The 21,691-nt window shown below is 19.8% G+C and overlaps 7 protein-coding genes across 8 annotated transcripts; 5 read left to right on the forward strand and 2 right to left on the reverse strand.

The window, feature by feature from the left end:
* Positions 1 to 130: 130 nt before the first annotated feature.
* rpa12 (RNA polymerase I subunit) lies at positions 131 to 1,191 on the reverse strand (the record flags this gene model as incomplete). Its single annotated transcript, XM_637155.1, has 2 exons — positions 131 to 265; positions 352 to 1,191. The coding sequence occupies 2 exons, from the start codon at positions 1,189 to 1,191 to the stop codon at positions 131 to 133; spliced, it is 975 nt and encodes a 324-aa protein (XP_642247.1).
* Positions 1,192 to 2,051: 860 nt separating this feature from the next.
* Positions 2,052 to 4,120, forward strand: DDB_G0278265 (hypothetical protein; the record flags this gene model as incomplete). The annotated part of the gene is made up of 2 exons (XM_637156.1): positions 2,052 to 2,694; positions 2,781 to 4,120. The coding sequence occupies 2 exons, from the start codon at positions 2,052 to 2,054 to the stop codon at positions 4,118 to 4,120; spliced, it is 1,983 nt and encodes a 660-aa protein (XP_642248.1).
* A 2,685-nt stretch (positions 4,121 to 6,805) lies between these two features.
* DDB_G0278267 (Arf GTPase activating protein) lies at positions 6,806 to 9,551 on the forward strand (the record flags this gene model as incomplete). Its single annotated transcript, XM_637157.2, has 2 exons — positions 6,806 to 9,238; positions 9,354 to 9,551. The coding sequence occupies 2 exons, from the start codon at positions 6,806 to 6,808 to the stop codon at positions 9,549 to 9,551; spliced, it is 2,631 nt and encodes an 876-aa protein (XP_642249.2).
* A 657-nt stretch (positions 9,552 to 10,208) lies between these two features.
* snfA (AMP-activated protein kinase alpha subunit) lies at positions 10,209 to 12,859 on the forward strand (the record flags this gene model as incomplete). Its single annotated transcript, XM_637158.1, has 5 exons — positions 10,209 to 10,347; positions 10,498 to 11,088; positions 11,159 to 11,376; positions 11,503 to 12,552; positions 12,674 to 12,859. The coding sequence occupies 5 exons, from the start codon at positions 10,209 to 10,211 to the stop codon at positions 12,857 to 12,859; spliced, it is 2,184 nt and encodes a 727-aa protein (XP_642250.1).
* Positions 12,860 to 13,519: 660 nt separating this feature from the next.
* On the forward strand, positions 13,520 to 14,655 carry DDB_G0278269 (NAP family protein; the record flags this gene model as incomplete). Its single annotated transcript, XM_637159.1, has 3 exons — positions 13,520 to 14,119; positions 14,304 to 14,414; positions 14,506 to 14,655. 3 exons carry the CDS (start codon positions 13,520 to 13,522, stop codon positions 14,653 to 14,655), a joined length of 861 nt encoding a protein of 286 aa, XP_642251.1.
* A 110-nt stretch (positions 14,656 to 14,765) lies between these two features.
* On the reverse strand, positions 14,766 to 17,247 carry DDB_G0278645 (hypothetical protein; the record flags this gene model as incomplete). 2 transcript variants are annotated; one of them, XM_001732934.1, is made up of 3 exons in its annotated part: positions 14,766 to 15,025; positions 15,442 to 16,170; positions 17,229 to 17,247. In XM_001732934.1, the coding sequence occupies 3 exons, from the start codon at positions 17,245 to 17,247 to the stop codon at positions 14,766 to 14,768; spliced, it is 1,008 nt and encodes a 335-aa protein (XP_001732986.1). The 2 variants fall into 2 exon arrangements, with proteins under 2 accessions (XP_001732986.1, XP_001732985.1); XM_001732933.1 differs by lacking the exon at positions 17,229 to 17,247 and adding an exon at positions 16,516 to 16,588.
* A 2,446-nt stretch (positions 17,248 to 19,693) lies between these two features.
* DDB_G0278271 (hypothetical protein) lies at positions 19,694 to 21,456 on the forward strand (the record flags this gene model as incomplete). Its single annotated transcript, XM_637161.1, has 7 exons — positions 19,694 to 19,700; positions 19,746 to 19,772; positions 19,832 to 19,844; positions 19,936 to 20,027; positions 20,270 to 20,940; positions 21,021 to 21,120; positions 21,248 to 21,456. The coding sequence occupies 7 exons, from the start codon at positions 19,694 to 19,696 to the stop codon at positions 21,454 to 21,456; spliced, it is 1,119 nt and encodes a 372-aa protein (XP_642253.1).
* Between the last annotated feature and the right edge of the window lie 235 nt (positions 21,457 to 21,691).

Here is a 21,691-nt window from a genome sequence, read left to right on the forward strand (position 1 = left end):
AATACAAATAATAATAATAAAAAAAAAAAGATTTATATAAATAGAATAAAAGTTTTTTTTTTTATTATTATTTTTTTTTTTTTTATTTATTTTTATTTTTGGATTTTAAAAAAAATTATTAATAAAATCTTTAAGAATTTGTTGAAAATTTGAATGAACATTTAACACAATCATAAAAAATTGTTTGACCTTCATCTGCTGATCTAGTTTGTGCTGTTTTGAAATACATTTTACCATGACCACATTCTGGGCATTTTTCATCAATCTTTAAAATATTATTATTTTTATTATTATTAGTATTAAATTAATAGAAAAAAATTTATTAAGAAAATTTATTTTTAAAAAACTTACAATTGCACCACGATCTTCTTCATTATCTTCTTCTTTATTTTTAATTGATTTATTAAAGAGAGAACTTTTAGTAACAATTTTTTTATTGAGTAAATCAGCTTTACTCTTTGAGAAAGTACATAATGAACAAGTGATATGTTGTGAAAAATTCTTTGGATAATTTAAAAATGCATTGCATTGTGGACAAAAATCAGCTTTGATATTTGAAACGTATAATGATGACCATGGTGATTTTGAATCATCTGGTGATGGTTCTTTTTTAAATTTAGATTCCATCTTTTGACTTTTTAATAATTGTTGGTGTTGTTGTTTTTGAATTGGTGTCATAATAGTTTTACTTGATTTAATTGGTGTTTTTGAATCTTCCTCTTCTTCTTCATTATCTGATTCCTCTTGTTCTTGTTTTTTTGATTTCTTTTTACTATCACCACTATCTTTATCTTTATTTTTTCTTTTTTTATCTTTTTTATTACTATTATCCTCTTCTTCTTCTTCTTCTTGTTTTATTTCTTGTTCTTCTTCTTGTTCTTCTTCTTCATCATCAGAATCTTTTGATTTTTTAGATTTTTTAGATTTCTTTTTTTCTTTCTTTTCTTTCTTTTTTTTCTTTTTATCTGATTCTTCATCTTGTTCATCTTCTACATTTTCTTCATCTTCTTCTTGGTCATCATTATCATTATCTTTTTTACTCTTTTTAGATTTCTTTTCTTTTTTATCTTTCTTTTTTTTATCTTTTTTTGAATGGTTTGTTTCTTCTTCACTTTCAATTTTATCCTCTTTCAATTCAAAATCTTCTTTCTCTTCTTTTTTCTCTTTTTTAACTTTAATTTCTTTTGCCATTTTTAAAATTTAATAAAATTTCGATTTTGCCCATCCATAACCAAAATATTAAAAAAAAAAAATTATTAAATTTGGCCGAATGAAAAAAAAAAATTTTTTTCGTTTTTTCATTTTTTTTTTTTTTTAATTTTTTTTTTTTTATTTTTATTTTTTTTTTTATTTTTATTTTTGTATTCATTTATTTATTTTTTTTTTTTTTTTGTTGGGCTATATTTAAAATGGAAATTAAATGAAAAAAATAAAATAAAATGATTTCTTAAAAAGATTTCATTTTTTTCGGATTTTAAATTAAAAAATTAATATAGTGTAAAAACTATGATTATGGAAAAGTTTAATTAATTTTTATTTTATTTTTTTTAAATCTATTTTTATTTTTAATTTTATTTTTAATTTTATATTTCAATACTTTCTGATCTATATGGATTATCATAAACATATAAAAAACAAGTAAATAATAAACGTTTTATTAAAAAATATATTTATTAATAAATTAAATTTATTTTAAAATAAATCTTTTTTTTTGTGTGTGTTTAAATTTTATTTCTTTATTATAAAATTTACCACAAAACACATATTTATTTTAAAAAAAAAAAAAAAAAATTAAAATTTTAAAAAATTGACACCCTTTTCAATTATTTATCAATCTCTTTACATTGCCCATACATTATTTATTATTATTTTTTTTTTTTGTTTTTTTTTGTTTTTTTTTTTTTTTTCCCAACCCCCATTACGATAATCGCCCACGAATTTAATTTAAGTTTCGGTTCCATCCATTTTTAATTTTTTTTTTTTTTTTTTTTTTTTTTTTTTTTTTTTCTTTATTCCTTAATTTCTATCAACCACATTAAATAATAATATTAATGGCATTAAACAGTAATATAAATATCCAAGATAGTAATAATAATGATAATAATATTAATAATAATAATGAATATAATGATTGTAATGTAGCATATTTCACCAATTCTTCAAACCAAAAAAATTATGCAGGAGGTAGTGGTAATTTTGGAGGAGCGGCTGATGAAGGGGGCGAATCTGAATTTTCACCATCTGCAATTATAATTAATAGTAGCAACAGAGATAATAACATTAATGGTGCTGACGGCGAATATTCCCCAATAATTATAATTAACGAGAGAGATGGTGGTAATATTGATAACGATAATGAAGAACAACAACCAATAATATTACATATAAAAAGTGAAAATAAAAATAAAAATAAAAATGTATCATCAACTACTAATACTACTACTACTACCATTGGTGGTGAAATTTATAATGAAATCGATATTTATAATGAAAATTCAACCACAACCACAACAAAATCAAAAAAAAAAAAAATAACCACATTCCAAAGTGGTAATTATTTTGTAAAATTAATTTCAATTTTTAAAACACTTTTTAAAAATAAAAGAAGAATATTAGTGGGTTTTCTAGCAATAAATATTGGTTTCCCATTATATTTAGCATATAATACACCAAGTTCAATGGTTAAAATATTTGGTATGTAAAAAATTAAAATAAAAAAAAAAAAAAAAATAAAATAAAACTATTATTTGTATTAATAAATAAAAAAAATAAAAAAAAAGATGAGCATTATGATATGAATGCATCACAGTATAGTAGATTGTATTCAGTTTATGCAATACCAAATATAGTATTAGTATTTTTAGGAGGAATATTAGTAGATTTAATTGGGGTTAATAAATGTTCAATTATATGTTCAACTTTATTAACAATATCAGTTGTATTATGTGCAATATCATCTACACCAGCAAATTATGAATTACTATTATTTAGTAGAATTTTATTAGGAGTTGGTGGTGAAACTATGATTGTTTGTATAGCAAGTTATATAACTCAATTTTTTGAAACTTCAAATCAAAGTTTATTATTTGGTCTTGAAGGTATGTGGCTTCAAATTGGATCATTATTAGCATTCTCTGTATTACCAACACTTTACGAATCAACAAGTTTGGCTTTTTCACTTTGGTCAATTGCAATTCTAGCTATGTTTTGTACATTTTTAAATATAATTTTTATAATTTTTCAAGAAAGACTTAAATTTAATAAAAATGAAAATGAAAATGAAAATGAAAATGAAAATGAAAATGAAAATGAAAATGAAAATGAAAATATTGAATTAATAACTACAAATGGTGCAGATTTACCAAATTCAGAAATAAATACAACAAAAGTTGAAAAAAAAGAAAAAGAAGAGGAAGAGAATGGTGATAAATCAAAATTAATAATATTAAAAAATAAAATTAAACAAGCAATATTATTAGTGAAAACAATGCCATCAAGAGTTTGGTTACTTTGTTTAGTTTCATTTTTTGGATATTCAGGATTCTTTGGAATGGATATAATTTTCACAGATATGGCAATTGAAAAGTATGGTTACTCTGATAGGGGTGCAGCGATTATTATGGCATTTGAAACTTTATGTACAGGTATTTCAAGTCCGTTATTTGGTTACTTTGTTAGAAAATTAGAGAGAAATATATTATCGATGGGTATTGGATTGATGATGATGTTGCTTGGTATGCTATTAATCGTTTCAACTTCAAATAATGTTAATCCAATTGCATTTGTTGTTATGTGTGGTATGGGTTACATTTTTATGACAAATGCAATATATTCCTCAATTCCATTATTAGTCGATTCAAATAGTCAAGGTACTGCATTTGGATTAATTGGAACTTCCTATAATATTGGTATTGTAATTTTCCCTTATATCTTATCCTCAATTCGTTTATCAAGTGGTTCATATACAATCTCATTTTGGTTATTAGTATTAAGTACTTTTATTGCTTTAATTGGTTTATTATTTTTAAAATATTTTGATTCAAAAAATAATATAAATATTTCAAATCGTTTAGATAGAGGTCATTATAATTTTAATAAAATTTTAAAAATAAATAAATAAAAACTAAAAATAAGTTTGAAAAAAAAAAAAAAAAAAAAAAAAGAAATTAAAGGATTTTCTTTGGAACCTAAAAAAAAAAAAAACATATGGTCTTTTCTTTTATTTTTAAATTTTATTTTTAAATTTTTTAATTTGATGATGAATTTAATCGGATTTAGATTTGAATTAGATTTGAATTAGATTTGAATTAGATTTGAATTAGATTTGAATTTCGATTTGTACATGTTGGTTTTTTTTTTTAGAGAATCGAAAAAAAAAAAAAAGAAAAAAAAATATATTAATTCATTGAAAAAACGTATTGGTTATCTTCCTTTTGTAAGAAATAGGTGGGAAATTTTTTTTAATTTTTTTTTTTTCCAACCTATTTCTTTTACAGCAACAAATACATTTTTTTATTTATTTTTTATTTATTTTTATTAAATTATTAAAATTTGAACCATTTATTTAATTATTCGTAACATTTGGGAAATTACTTGAAAAATTGGATGACGACAAACCACCCAATAAAAAAAAAAAATAAAAATAAAAAAAAAAAAAATTGTTTTTTTGAGAAATAAAAAATAAAAAAAAATTGTTTTTTTTTATTTCATCGCGATTGGTACAACACCCACTCCTACCCAATCAGAGTCAAAAAAAAAAAAAAAAATAATTCACTCGTTTTTACAGTAGTATCGTTTTTTTGTGAAAATAAAATTTTATTTCAAAAGCATGTATTTTTAGGTGTTTTGTACCCGTTGTTGGAATTTCAACAGTTTGATTTTGTTAAAAAACGACAAATGAAAAAAATGATTGGTTCATTATTTTAGTGTTATTGTGATTTTTTTCAGATTGAGATTTCGGCTTTTTTTGAAATACACATCAGTTTTTAAAAACAGTTTGTGCTCAATCAAATTAAAGGATTGTGTGTTTTCATTTCCTAATATGTTGTTTTTTTTTTTTTTATCATAAGACATTATTGTAAAAGAACAAAAAACATTTACTTTTTTTTTTTATTTTATTTTTTTTTTTTATTCAAATTTTAATTTAATTTTTTTTTTTTTTTTTTTTTTTCTAATCACTTTTCACTTTTCATTTCACTTTTTTTTTTTTTTTTTTTTTTTTTTTTTTTTTTCCAATAATATAATTTTAATAATCCCTTTTCATAATTTTAATTTTTTTTTTTATTTTTTTTTTTTTTTTAAATTATTATTTTTATTATTATTATTATTATTATTATTATTATTAATTTATAATTTTTCATATAACATCATAAAATACTTCTTTTTTATCATTCCCAACTAAATAAGATTTTGTCCAATAAAAAAAAAAAAAAAAAATTTACACACAATCAATAAAAGGAAGCAAAGATTTATCACAAGATTTTATTGGTTCAGAGGTTTTTTTTTTCATAAGCAATTAGATTGTATAAAAAATTACGATTGGAAATTTTTTAAAAAAAAAAAAAAAAAAAAAAAATTATTTTTTAAAAAAAAAAAAAAAGCCATTTTTTTTTAAGAATCTTACGGACAACCCATTATCAATATTTGGTGTTCGATAAATTAATATTGTCTCAAAAAATAATTTTCGTATTTTTTAAAAAAAAGACAGTCAGTTGATTAAGATAATTTAAAACGCGGGTCGTCCAATCAAAAACATTTTTTCCACTTTCCAACCTTTTCTATTTTTTTTTTTTTTTTTTTTTTATAATTAAAATATTATTAAAATCAATTCAATTTATTAAAAAAAAAAAATTTTTTGGTTTTTTTTTTTTTATCCACTTTTTTTTTTTCTTTCTTTTATTATTATTATTATTTATTTTTTTATTTATTTTTTTTCATTTTTTTTTTTTTTTATAATAAATAATTTACAACAATATTAAAAATAATTTACATTTTAAAAATTTTATTTTATTTTATTTTATTTTTTTTTTTATTTAGAAAATAATTACATAAAAATAATTGTACGCATCACCACTTTGCTCATAGTAAAAATAATAATAGTAAAATTAAAATTAATCACATCAACAAAACACCTATAATTTGAAATTAAATTGCTAAATTTATCCCCCACCCCAAATTCAAATAACAAAATTTAATTTAAATATTTTTTTATTTTTTTATTTTTTTTTTCAACAAAAATAATCACGTAATCATCCATTTCTCGTTTTTTCGCTTTTGAAAAGGACCAAAATAATAATTTTTGACTTTTTTTTTTTTTTTTTTTTTTTTTTTTACAATAAACAATTCATACACGACAAGGCCAGGGTTATATTTTTTATTTTTTCAAAAAAAAAATAAAAATAAAAATAAAAATAAAGGAATTAATCAACTCGTTTTGAATATTTTTTTAATTAATCAACTCGTTTTGAAATTTTTTTTTTTAAATTTTTTTTTTTTTTGTCCAAATTTAAAATTTAATCATTTCAAATAATAACCCAATCCCCATCACTGTTCAATTTTTCAAAACCACCATATAAAAAAAAATAAAATAAAATAAAATAAATAAAAAAAAGTAACACCAATCATAATTTATTTTGGAAAATAATACATATTTTATTTTTATTTTTATTTTCCAGTTTAAAAAAAAAAAAAAAAAAAAAAAAAAAATATTCCTATAAATTAAAAAAAAAAAAAAAAAAATTAACCATATTTATTTATTTATATATAAAATAAAATAAAATAAATAAAAAAAAAATAAAAAAAAAAAATGGTAGAATCACCAAAAGTTAGAAGAACATCATCAAGTCAAAGATTATATAATAATAATATTAAATGGGTTACTGTTAGACCATCAACAGATAATAATAATAATAATAGTAGTCAAAAAAGAAGTAGTAATATAAATATTTTTACAGGTGAAAGCCACCAACCTGAAGAATTTGAAATTGAAAGCCATGGAAGTAGTAGTAGTATTGGTACAAGTTTAGATGAATATAATCAACATTATTTACAAGCACAACAACACCAACACCAACACCAACAACATAAACATATATTTGGGTCATCATTTGTTGATTTATCCGGTTTCACACCAAATAGTTTTGAATTCAAATATCCATCAGTTGGAAATTCTCCAAGTGTAACTGTTTCATCATCATTATCACTATCATCGTCAATCATGGGTACAAGTTCTGGTAAAAGTAAATTATCATTGGACACTTGGAAACTTGCCAATCCAGATTCCACAATTACAATTAAAAAAATAAAAACAAGTCCACGTGGAAGTAAAGAAGATATTTTTAATGCTGATTCCGAACAACAACCACAATCATCACCACAATTACAATTGCCATTACATCCACAACCACAACCACAATCACAATCACATATAACTAGTAATGCTAATGCACCACAATCTTCATTTAATAAAGTACAACCACAAGGACAAGAACCACAATCAGTTGTAAATAGAACTAGATCAAGACAATTATCTAAACCACCAGTTTTCATTCAACAATTTCAAAATCATCATCATCAACAACAACAACAACAACAACAACATCAATTATCAACATCTCAATCATCTGCATCATCATTAATTTCACATACTCAAAGAAGATTATCAAGAGCAAAACAACATCAAGTTGAATTTAATAATAATGGTAATGGAAATAGTAATAATGGTAATGGTGAAAAAGTACATTTACAACATGCATTGGTTTTATATAGTTTTGATGCTGATCTTGAAGAAGAATTAAATTTAATTAAAGATACTACAATCATTGTTGTTGAACAATGTGCTGACGGTTGGTGGAAAGGTAGACATTTAGATTCCACCAAAGTTGCTACTTTCCCTGCAAATTATGTTAAATTAATACCATCATTATTACCACAAAATAATAATAATACTACTACCACATTACCATCATCGTCATCATCAACTAATACTACTACTACCACCACTAATAATAATAATACACCAACATCAATTGATCAACAAATTCAATTATTAAATAAAAAAAGATCAGAATCACTTTCAAATGGTAATAATAATAATAATAATAATAATAATAATAATAATAATAATAATAATAATAATAGTTGTTTTAAAGATGATCCAAATATATTTTTTCCAACATTTAATAATAATTTAAGTAGTAGTAATAGTAGTAGAGTAAATACTGATAATGGGTCAATGTCATTTAGTAAATCATCAAGATCAATTAGAAAGAATAGTTTATCATCGTCATTTAGTAGTAGTAGTAATGCATCAGCATCGATTTTATTCCAAATTAAAGTTTATGTACCACCATTTCATGAACATACAATTATATTAATAGCTGGTGGTGATACATTAAAAGATTTATTAGAGAAACTTGGTAGAAAAAAGAAAATGTTATTCAATGAATTTAAATGTAAATTAAGATATTACGATTCAAATATTGATTTACCATTGGATACTTTAATTTCATCTTTAAAAGATTCCGATAGAAATCCATTAAAATTATTCATGTTATCATTTGACTATATTAATAAATTTAATAATATAACTACAAATATCCAACTTTCAAATTATTTTATAATTTCATATAATAATATTAAAAATAATAATAATAATAATAATCATAATAATAATAGTATTTTACAAAAACAATGGGTTATATTTGATAATCAGTCAATTCAAATTTTTAATAGTCATACAGATCAACAACCAATTAGAATTATTGGATTGAAATATAGTAGTGTGAAACACTCAAATTCTTCTCCAAATTGTTTTATTGTTAAAACTCCATTTAGTTTATTTAAATTCACTCATGACTATTTTAATATCGTTAATCAATGGATTGATACAATTGAGCAATCTAGGGAATACCAAGATGGTAATCCAAATTTAAAAAGAAAACAAAAGAAATTAATTATTAAATCATCAGATTCTTTATCGAATACAACTTCTTCATTATCTTTCTCTGGTCATTTCCCACCACCAATTGATAGAAAACAACAAATTCTTGAAATTAGAAATAAAGAAATTAATAGAGTTTGTGTTGACTGTTGTTCAAAAGATCCTGAATGGGCTTCAATCTCATTAGGTTGTTTCTTATGTGATACTTGTTGTGGTATTCATCAAAAAGTACTTCCAAATTATTCTGAAGTTTTATCAGTAATTTTAGATGATCAATGGGAAGATATTCATATTAATGTAAGTTGAAAATAATTAATTATATAAAAAAAAAAAAAAAAAAAAAAAAAGTGTTTAATTAAAAATTAATATTAATAAAATAAAAAAAAAAAATATATACATATTTAAAAAATAGATTTTTGATAAAATTGGTAATAATATTTCAAATCAATATTGGGAATATAATTTATTATCAAAAATTGTAAAACCAAATAGTTTGGCATATGAAAAAGAAAATTTTATAGTTTCAAAATATAAGAAAAAAGAATTTACTCCATCAGTAAATATACCATGTCCAATTTCAATTTTTAATAATGAATTCTCTAAACAGTAATTCATTTATTTTAATTTATTTATTTATTTATTTAATTTTTTATTATTTTTTATTTTTTTTTTTTTCTGGAAAAAAAAAAAAAAAAAAAAAAAATATATTTTTTTTTTTCCAGCCCTATATATATCCACAAAAAAAAAAAAAAAACAAAAAAAAAAAAACAAAATATATAACAATTAATTTTTTTAAAAAAAAAAAAAAGCTTCAAATTATTAAATTTAATATAGAATTTAATTTTTAAAGATTTTAAATAAATAAATTGTTTTATGCCAATTTATTTATTCATTTTAAAATTTTTATAGAATTTTCAAAAAAAAAAAAAAAAAATAGGATCCTCTTTTTTAATTTTTTTTACCAGTTTTTTACTTTCACCAACAACAAAAAAAGATTCTTTTCTTCTTTTTTTTTATTTTATTTTTTTGTTTTTTTTTTTTTTTTTTTCAATTTTTTTTTTTTTTTTTTTGTTTTTTTTTTTTTTTAATTGTTTTATTTTTTAATTTTTTTTTTTTTTTTTTTTTTCATTCAAAATAATACCACCACCATAACTCATTACAACAAACTTATTAATAATCATTAAAAAAATCATTTAAATTTATAAATTTTAAAATATAAAAATCAATAGTATAATATATATATAATATAACATAAAAAAAAAAAATCATGAGTTCATATCAACAAAATCCCATTGGATCTTTTGGTGGTCTATATGGCAGTGGAGGCATTGAAAAATCATCACAAATTATTGGAAACTATCGATTAGATAAAACTTTAGGTATAGGTTCATTCGGAAAAGTTAAATGTAAGTACTTACACTTTTTTTTTTTTTTTTTAATTAAAAAACAACCCACCACTTTATAATTGTGAACTTATATATTAATTTCATTTCTTTTTTTTTTATTTTATTTTATTTTTTTTATTTATTTATTTAAAAAAAAAAAAAAAAAAATAGTGGCAGAACATATTAGAACAGGTGTAAAAGTTGCAATAAAAATATTAAATAGAACAAAAATTAAAAATTTAAAAATGGATGAAAAGATTAGAAGAGAAATTCAAAATATGAAATTATTTAGACATCCACATATTATTAAATTATATGAAGTGATTGAAACAACAACAGATATTTTCATGGTTATGGAGTATGTAACCGGTGGTGAATTATTTGAATACATTGTAAAGAATGGTAAATTATTAGAGGATGAAAGTAGAAGACTTTTCCAACAAATGATCTCAGGTGTAGACTATTGTCATCATCATATGGTGGTACATAGAGACTTGAAACCAGAGAACCTCCTATTGGATCCAATCAATAAATGTATAAAGATTGCAGATTTCGGTCTTTCAAATATGATGCAAGATGGTGATTTCCTAAAGACAAGTTGTGGTTCACCCAATTACGCTGCACCTGAAGTTATCTCTGGCAAACTTTACGCTGGTCCAGAGGTTGATGTTTGGTCTTGTGGTGTCATTTTATATGCTTTTCTTTGTGCTAAATTACCATTTGATGATGAAAGTATTCCAATGTTATTTAAGAAAATTAGAGGTAAAATATTTTTATTTAATTTAATTTAATTTATTTATTATTACTAATAATAATTTTTTATTTTTTTTAGAGGGTGTTTTTAGTATACCCGATTTTGTTTCACCAAGTTGTGCAGATTTAATAAAGAAAATGTTAGTTGTTGACCCAGTTAAAAGAATTACAATTCATGAAATTAGAAATCATCCATGGTTTCAAGTTAAATTACCAAAATATTTATCATCACCACATACATTTTTATCAAAATCAATTCAAACTATCAATAATTCAATTTTAAATGAAATGGTACAAGTAAGTAAAAATATAGGTTGTTATCTAGTGTTTAAATGTTTGCATGTTTGGTTTCTAATTTTTTATTTGTTTTTTTTTTTTTTTTTTTTTTTTTTAAAATTATTTTTATTCATTTGTTATCTATAGGTTTATGCACCAATTGATAGAGAAAGAATTATTGAAGAATTACAAAAATCTGGTGAAGTTAATGATTTAATTGTTAGTTATCATTTATTAGTTGATTCAAAGAGAGGATCATATGAAAATGAGATTAATTCACCAAATTTAGTCTCACCAATTACAACACCAATTATGTCAAGTGCTCAAAAGAGTCCAATAATGTTTACTACTACTACAGGATTTAATCCAAGCAATAGCAATAGCATCAGTAATAATAATAATAACAATAACAATAATAATAATAATACCACTAATAATAATAATAATACCACTAATAATAATAATAGTATTATTAATAACAATAATATTAATAATAATAATATAAATAACAATAATAATAATAATAATAATAATATTAATAATAATAATATTATTAATAATAATAATAATAATAATAATAATAATAATAATAATAATAATAATAATAATAATAATAATAATAATAATAATAACAACAGTAGTATAAGTGGTGGTACAGAAGTTTTTTCAATTAGTCCAAATTTAAATAATTCATATAATAGTAATAGTAGTGGAAATAGTAATGGTAGCAACAGCAATAACAATTCAAATAATAATACTAACAATGATAATAATAATAATAATAATAATAATAATAATAATAATAATAATAATAATAATAATAATAATAATAATAACAATAACAATAATTGTATCGATAGTGTAAATAATAGTTTAAATAATGAAAATGATGTTAATAATAGTAATATTAACAACAATAATAATAATAATAGTGATGATGGTTCAAATAATAACTCATATGAAGGTGGTGGTGATGTACTTTTACTATCAGATTTAAATGGTAATAATCAATTGGGTGGAAATGATAATGGTAATGTTGTCAATTTAAATAATAACTTTCAATTATTAAACTCACTCGATTTGAATTCAGATATTCAAACCCAACCACATAGAAAATGGTATTTAGGTGCAATCTCTCAATTACCACCACATGAGATTATGGGTGAAATTTACAGAGCACTTAAAAAAGTTGGATTTGTAAGTTTTTTTTCATTTTCATTTCCATTTTATTTTTTAATTAAATAACTATTACTGACATTTACCAAATTTTTTATTTTATTTTTTATTTTATTTTTTATTTAAATAAAAAAAACAATAGGAGTGGAAATTAACAGGTCCTTATCAATTAAGATGTAGAATGGTTAATGGAAAGCCAATTAAATTGGTTTTACAATTATTCAGAGTGGCAGAAAATAGATATTTATTGGATATCAAAAAGATTGAAGGTGAAATATTCATATTTTTTGATATTTGTAGTTTAATGTTGGAGGAATTGAATTTATAAATATATCTATTCCTTTGCTTGTAAATAATTAAATAAAATTTTAAAAAAGAAATAAAATTATCAAATCAAAAAAAAAAAAAAAAAAAAAAAAAAGTTTTAATTTTATTTATTTTTAATATGGATTTAGATAAATAGAACACTAAAAAATACACAAAATGATTTTGTAATTATTTTGTTTTTTTTTAATGAATTAAATCATTTTTTTTTTTATTTATTTATTTATTTATTTATATGAAACATTCATATTTGACATTTTTTGGAATTATTTAAAATAAATATATTTATAAAAAAAAAAACAATTACAAAAAATGAATGATAAATAAATTAAAAAAATAAAAAATTTGGATTGAAAAAAAAAAAATAAAAAAATAGAATGATCATATTTATTTTTTTTATTTTTTTATATCAGTTTGTGTATTTTTGAGTGCTCTTTTTATCAATACTTAATTCATATTAAAAATAAATATAATTAAATGGTTGTTAAAAAAAAAATAAAAAAAAAAATAAATTAAAATAATTATTTTTTTTTTTTTTTAAAGAAAAATTTGAATGTTTTATCAATTGTCCAAATTCTTCGTTTTTTCATTTTTTATTTTTAATTTTTTTATTTTTATTTTTTTTTATTTTTTATTTTATTGAAAACAAATTATAAACGAAGAAATGTCCAAAAAAAATAATAAGAATGACACAGTAAATTCAAAAGTTGTTAAAAAATCACAACCACCACAACAACAACAACAACAACAACAAAAAAAACAACAACAACCAGCAAAACAACAACCAACTAAACAACAACAACCAACAAAACAACAACCAACTAAACAACAACAACAACAACCAGCAAAACAACAACCAACTAAACAACAAGCACAACAAACAACTAAATTAACAACAAAAGAAAAAACAATTAAAAAAGTAGAAGAAAAAGAAGAAAATGTTGAAACAACAAATAACCCAATGGGTATTGAAAAAGAATTATTTGAAGAGATCTCAACACTTCAAGTTGAGATTGAGAATATTGGTAACAAAGAAATGAAACAAAAATTAAAATTAGATCTTGAAAGAGATACTCAATTATCTCCATTATATGCAGAGAGAGAAGCAATCTTAAAGAATATTCCCGAATTTTGGAGTACTTGTATTTTTAAACATCCAATCCTTTCAGCATTAATTACTGATTCAAAAGATATATCATTTTTGAAACATTTAAATGGATTCAATGTTGAAATGAAAGAAAATGGAAATGTTAAATTCACTTTTGTAAGTTTTTTTTTAATTAAATTTTTATTTATTTTATTTGTTAATGTATTTTTTTTTTTTTTCTTTTTCTTTATAAAATTTAATATTACACCTATGCTATACAATCATATTCTAATTCTAATTCTAATTCTAATTCTAATTCTAATTCTAATTCTAATTCTAATTCTATTTCTTACTACCAAAGACATTCACAAATAATTCATTTATTAAAAATAAACAAATTTGGAAGGAATATGTTTTTGATACAGATGGAGTTTCAACAAGTTGTTCACCAATTCAATGGAAGAATGGAAATGTAATTATTATTTACTATTTATTATTGTTTATTTATTTATTTACCATAAAATCCAATAAACTAATTATTTATTTATTTTAAATTAATAAAGGATATTACAAAAAAGAAAGAAGGTGAAGATCCATCTTTCTTTAGTTGGTTTTCAGATCAAGATGACCTTGAAATATTTGATATTTTCAAACATGAAATTTGGATGTTCCCAATGGATTTTTATTCTAAAAAAGTTGAAGATGACGAATAAAATAATAGTTTTTTTTTTTTTTTTTTTTTGTTTGGAAAAAAAAAAAAAAAAAAAAAAAAAGAAATGTTTTATTTTTATTTTTATTTTTTTTATTATTCATTATTATTATTTTAAAATTTAGAGATTAATGTTAAAGTACCTAAAAATAATGTTGATATTATTATAATTTCTTTATTTTTTGAAATCTGAGAATGAGATGAAGAGGAAGAAAAAGTTGGAGGGAATTGAGAAGTTTGATTTTTTTTTATTTCTTCAACCAATTCTAAACACTTTTTATCTTTGATTGAACAAAATGGAATATTTATACAATTTTCACCAATACAATCTTTTGGATTATTTTGAGAATTATTAGATGAGGTATTAATAGTACCTATTATTATTGTTATTATTTATTATATATTTTTTTTTTTTTTTTTTTTTTTAAATTATTATCATTAAATGGAAATATATATACGTTTTTTTTTTTTTTTTTTTTTTTAAAAATTAATAAAAATATTCTAATTCTACCATGTCCTATATAAAGCCATTTCCAAACAGGAATGAACACCTTTTTTTTTTTTTTTTTTTTTTTTTTTATAAATAAATTATTTAGATATTGTTTTTTTGATTTTTATGATTTTGTTTTTGTTTTTTTTTATTTTTTTTAAAACAATCAATCCAATTTATTTATACAAAAAAAAAAAAAAAAAAAAAAAAAAAATAACTTGATAAAAATTCCAATTATAAAAAAAAATATAAAAAAAAAGTTTTATAAAAAATAAAATAAAATGAATAAATTAAACTTACAATCAGGAATTTGATCATGTATACAACCAATTGAAATATCACAACTATCAGTTGTACAATCATTGTTATCATCACAGGAAATTGGAGTGTGAGTTATACCTTCTTCATGGGAACATTGGTCAAATGTACAATTATTAAAATCATCAACGGGCAATTCTTTATGAATACAGCCAAGTTTACAATCACAATTATCAATGGTACAATCATTATTGTCGTCACATGATATTGGAGTGTGAATACAACCAGTTGAATTTTTACAAGTATCAATTGTACAAACACATCTATCATCACAAGTTCTATTAAAAAATTGACAACCCTTGTATTCATTACAAACATCAATTGTACAACTATTATAATCTTCACAAACTAAAACCGGTTGATAAACACATTCTCCTGTCAATTGATTACACCAGTCCATTGTGCAATCATTATTATCAGTACATATTCTTCTTCTAAATGAGCATGTTCCAGTCTCAGGATTACATATATTATCAGTACATTTATCATTATCATCACATACCACCCTCTTATGAAAGCATCCAGTCAATGGATCACAAAAATCTTTTGTACATCCATTATCATCATCACATGAAATATTTTCATAAATACATCCAATAACTGGATCACACATTTCATTTGTACACAAATTTTCATCATTGCATGATTCGTCATTATTACAATATCTTGTTGTTGTTGTTGTTGTTGCATTTGTTTTATTTTCTAGTTGGCCTATTTTTTTTTTTTAAAAAATTTTTAATTTTGTTTATAAAAAAAAAAAAAAAAAAAAAAAAATATTTATAATAAATTAAAATATATATAAATATAATAATTTTAAAAAATAATTAGAAAATAAAAGAAGAAATTTAATTTTTAATAAAAAAAAAAAAATTAATTAATAATTACTGTAAATTTTTAATCATTATTTAATAAATATTTTTTAAAAAATAAAAATAAATAAATAAATAAATAAAAAAATAATGATTACAAAAAAAAAATTAAAAAATAAAAAAACAAATACAAATAATTTTTATCTTTAAAGTAAAAAGAAAAAAAAATTACAAAGTTACAACATACAATTTCCCAATTGAATAAAAATAATGAATAAAAGTATAATCATCATTTTTATTTGACACAGTTTAATTTTCATTTTTAGAATAATATATTCTTTTTGATCAGTTCTTAATACTATTATTTGTAGATATATTTATACATATTAAACAAAAAAAATTAAATTTATAGAAAGGGGAAAAAAATTATTAATTGCAATAGAGGGATTTTTTTTTTTTTTTTTTTTTTTTTTAATTTTTTTTTTTTTTAATTATTTAATTATAATAAAAATTTATTGTTGATTATTATTATTATTATTATTATATTGTTATTATTATAAATGGGTATTTAAAGATGTATTTTGTTAAAAGTTTTTTGATTGGTTAATGTAATTAGAAGCAGTTGTTTGTAATGCAATTATTTTTAAATAAGTTGTTTTTTTTAGGATTGGTAAAAAATTTGGTTTTTTTTTTTTTTTTTTGTGTATGGATAACTATTTAAAATGGAATAACTCTAATTGAAAGAAAAAACAAATTTTAAAATAATAACCAACAAACAAATTTGTTATTTATTACCAAAAACAAACAACAAACATAAAAACGACATAAAAAAAAAAAAAAAAAAATAAAATTAAACAAAAAAAAAAAAAATAAATTAATAAAATAAAATAAAAACAAACATTTTTAAATTAATTAAATCATATGTAATTTTAACTCATGTCAACATAGAATATAATTTACTCTTTAAAAAGCCGTTCATATTATTCTATTTACCCTTCAAAGTAAAATTTTAATTAAACCAAAAAATTAATAATTAAATAAAATAAAATAAAATAAAATAAAATAAAAAAACAAAAAAAAAAAAAAAAAACAAATAATAAAAAGAAATAAAAATAATAATAAAAATAATAATAATAAAAACATTATTATATATATATATATATATATATATGTATATATCTCAATAAAACCACACATGAACAAAAAAACACACAAAAACCACATCACCCCAACATCACCCACCTTTACGTATATATTTAGTAATAAATTTTATTTAATAGTTTTTATTATTAATATTAGTATTATTTTTATTATTATACCAAATTTAATACATCAACCCTCTCTTTTCAAGATAACTCACCAAAATTTAAAAAAAAATAAAATAATAAAAAATAGTAATATGACCTCTTTCTCACACTCTTTTTCTATTTATTTTTTTCTATTTTTTTTATTATTAATAAAATCGGAGAGGTATATGTTGTTTTTATTTAAATCATAAAACAAGATTAAAGACGTTATTTTTACATATATGTATATCTGTGTGTGTATGTGTATGTGTGTGTTCCCTATTGATAAATCAATACTATAAAATTAAAATTAATAAAATCCACCAATATTATGAAGGAGTGTTGGTATCTTAACAGTTTATTTTTATTTTTATTTTTATTTTTATTGATTTTTTGATGATTAAATTTTTTTTTTTTTTTATCCTTTTTTTTATCCTTTTTTTTAGTCTTGATCATTAATTTTTTTTTTTTATTTAATACTTTTTGGATTTTAATTTTCTTTTATCACCATCTTCTATCTAATATTTTATGTTTTATGATGCAAAGATCAATCAAAAAAAAAAAAAGTTAATGATCAAGACTAAAAAAACTTAATTAATAGCTAACGACCCAAGTAAAATAACAGTTCTTTGCATTTCATTTTACTTGCTCTGTTTTAGTACTGTTTCAAATGTCAGAAAAAAAAAAAAAAAAAAAAAAAAAACTAACAAATGGAAATAAATTTCCAAAAATGTTTTTGGTTTTTGGTTGATTAATTTTAAGATATTATCTTTATTATAATTTATTTTAATTTTTATTATAATCTTGGTTTTTAAAGAATTTTTTTTATGCGTGTGGGTTATTATTATTATTATTATTATTATTTATTAGATTATATCTTTATAAAAATTTATTATTATTTATTTTTTATTTTTTTATTATTTATTATTTTTATTTTTATTAATAATACTATTATTATTATTATTATTAAATAAATTAAATTGGTTTTATATTTTAGTGTACCCTTACATTTCTATCAGGGTTATAATATTATAATTATTGTAATAAAGGGTATAAATCTATAATCTGTCGTGTTTGTTGTATTTATCAGGTTTGGTGAATATGGTGATAAATGACGCAACAAATAATAATAATAATAATAATAATAATAATAATAATAATAATAATAATAATAATAATAATAATACAATATATTACTAGTATTCACTGGTGTGATTATTTATTAAAAAATAATAATTAAAATAATTAAAATAATTAAAATAAATGACTAAAAAAAAAAAAAAATAAAAAAAAAAATAAAAAAAAAACAAAAACAAAAACAAAAACAAAAACAAAATAACAAGTAAAAAAAAAGAGAAAGGAAAAAAAAAAAAGAAACAAGGGAAATAAAAAATAAATAAAAAAAAAATAAAAAAAACTATAACAACAACAACTTTGTTTCAATTTAAACTATTAAATATTACTATAATACTAAATCCACCCATTATTCCATCATAATGCCTTCATTATTATTATTATTGTTGTTGTCATTATTATTATTATTATTATTATTATTATTATTATTATTATTATTATTTGAGAAGGGAGACTTCTTTGATATTGAAAATCTATCAGGATTTGATAATGGTAATAACCATGGTGAAACTTTAATAATTTCCAAAATACATGGGTGTGTTTCATAAACATAAAATAAACTAACTGCTGCCCATATTGAAGATAGTGACCTATATTTTATTATATGATTAATTTGATTGATTAGATTAATACCGAGAGGGTGATTTTTAGATATATGTATACATTTTATTATTATTATTATTTTAATTTTATTGTGTTATTAAATTTTTTTTTTTTTTTTTTTTTTTTTTTTACCCTTTTAAACATCTTAAAATAAATGTTGAATCTTTAAAATTATATGAAAGGATCTTTGTATCTGATGCTACAATACCAGTTTGACCGTAACATTTGGTTATCATTTCTCTTACAATCAATTCCAATTTTTCTTTTGTAATTGATTGATAATTTCTTAATTAATAAATAAATGGAAATTTAGTGTTAGTATTGCTTGTTGTAAAATAAAAAAAAATAAAAAATAAAAAACCGAAAATATTACACTTTAATTAAAAGATAAAAATAATTTGAATGAATTGTTTGTTTTTCCATTATTATATATATATATACTAATATATTTCAGTTGATTTTTTATATAAATCTATTATTGGTTGTTTTTTAATAAAAATAAAAATAATAAAAATAATAAAAATTTTTATCTATATTTAGAAGAAGTTCGAACGTTTTTGGGTTTTTTTTTTTTTTTTTTATTATTTTTGAAACTTTTAAAAAAAAAAAAATAAAAAAAAAAATAAAAAAAAATTTTAAAAAAGAATTTTTTTTTTTTTTTTTTTTTTTTTTTTTTTTTTTTTTTTGTTTGGATTCTACTACAAAACTCATCAAAAAAAAAAGATACAAATGGCTGGTATGATATTTCTTTGAAACTAATTGATACATCTATCACTATTATACCTTCTCCCCTTCTTAATGTGTTTTATATTACGATATATATGATGATATTAACAAATAATTATTAAAATTTAAAATATATAATTCACTCAAATAAATTATAAAAAAAATAAAAATAATAATAATTATAATTGGATTGTATCATTAAAAATAATATATATATATATATATATAATTAAATAACCATATTATAAATAGATGATAAAAAAAGAGAATTAGAGGAAACTTCTACCACCACTGAAGAAACCTCAACAGAAGATAATCATACAAAAAAGAAATTAAAAGTTGATCCAACTCCTTCAGTAGAAGACAATAATAACAAAACTACAGAAAATAAAGAAACAGAAGAAAATAAAGAACCAACAACTACTACCACCACTACTGAAGAAAAGAAAGAAGAGAAAAAAGAAGAAGAAAATAAAGAAACAACAACAACTACTACTGATGAAAAAAAAGATGATAAAAAAGAAGGTGTAGAAGAAGAAAAGAAAGAAGAAGAAAAAAAACCAACTTCAATTTTTGGTTCAGGTTCATCAATTTTTGGTTCAGGTTTCCCATCAACTGGATTTGGATCAGCATCAAATACATTTTCATTCAATTTAAATAGCACATCCTCATTTTCATTTGGATTTAATAAATCATCAACTGATTCATCTTCCAATACTACAGGAACTAGCTTATTTGGAAATAATAACAATAATAATAATAATAATAATAATAATACTAAAAACGATGATAGCGAAAAATCTGAAAGTTCAGTTTCAAATAATGGTTGTGATGAATCTGATAATACCACATTCGAACCAATCATTCAAGCTCAAGAAGTTGAGTTAAAAACTGGTGAAGAAGATGAAACTACTTTATGTTCTGTAATTATCTTTTTTTTTTTTTTTAGTAATTTAAATCATTTAAAATTATTAATTCCATTAATTTATTATTATTATATTAGACTAAAGGTAAATTATATATTTTACAAGATAAACAATATAAAGAAAGAGGTGTTGGTACAATTAGAGTTAATAAAGATTTAGAAGAAAAGTCTAGAATAAGTATGTATATAAATAATAATAGTAATCCACAAAATTTTAATTGAAAGAATATCGAGTATTTTTACTAACAAAATAATAATAATAAATAATAAATAAATAAATAATAATAAATAATAACAATAAATAGTTATGAATGCTGATGGTTCAAAGAAAAATATTTTAAATGTAAACATTTTCCCAAAAATGAAAGTAACCTCACCAAATGAAAAAACTTTAACATTCATTGCATTTGAAGATGATAAAATTTGCACTTTTGTTTTAATTGCAAAACCAGAAGAAATTAAAAACTTTTCAACTGTTATAAATAAACAAATCAGTAGCCTCGAAGTAGCTTAAAATTTTATTTTAAAAAAAAAAAAAAAAAAAAAAAAAGATTTATATTTTAAATCTGTTTTGGTTTAAAAATTCTGGAAAAAATAATTATAACTACAAAGTGTAATAATAAGAAATTATTATTATTATGATTATTATTATTATTATTATTATTAAATGTATGGAAATTAAAAATAAATAAATAAAAAATTGATACAATAAGATTTATTACTTTTTTTCACCAAAAAAAAAAAAAAAA

This window comes from Dictyostelium discoideum (assembly GCF_000004695.1).
Source record: "Dictyostelium discoideum AX4 chromosome 3 chromosome, whole genome shotgun sequence".
Classification (NCBI taxonomy): Eukaryota; Evosea; class Eumycetozoa; order Dictyosteliales; family Dictyosteliaceae; genus Dictyostelium; species Dictyostelium discoideum.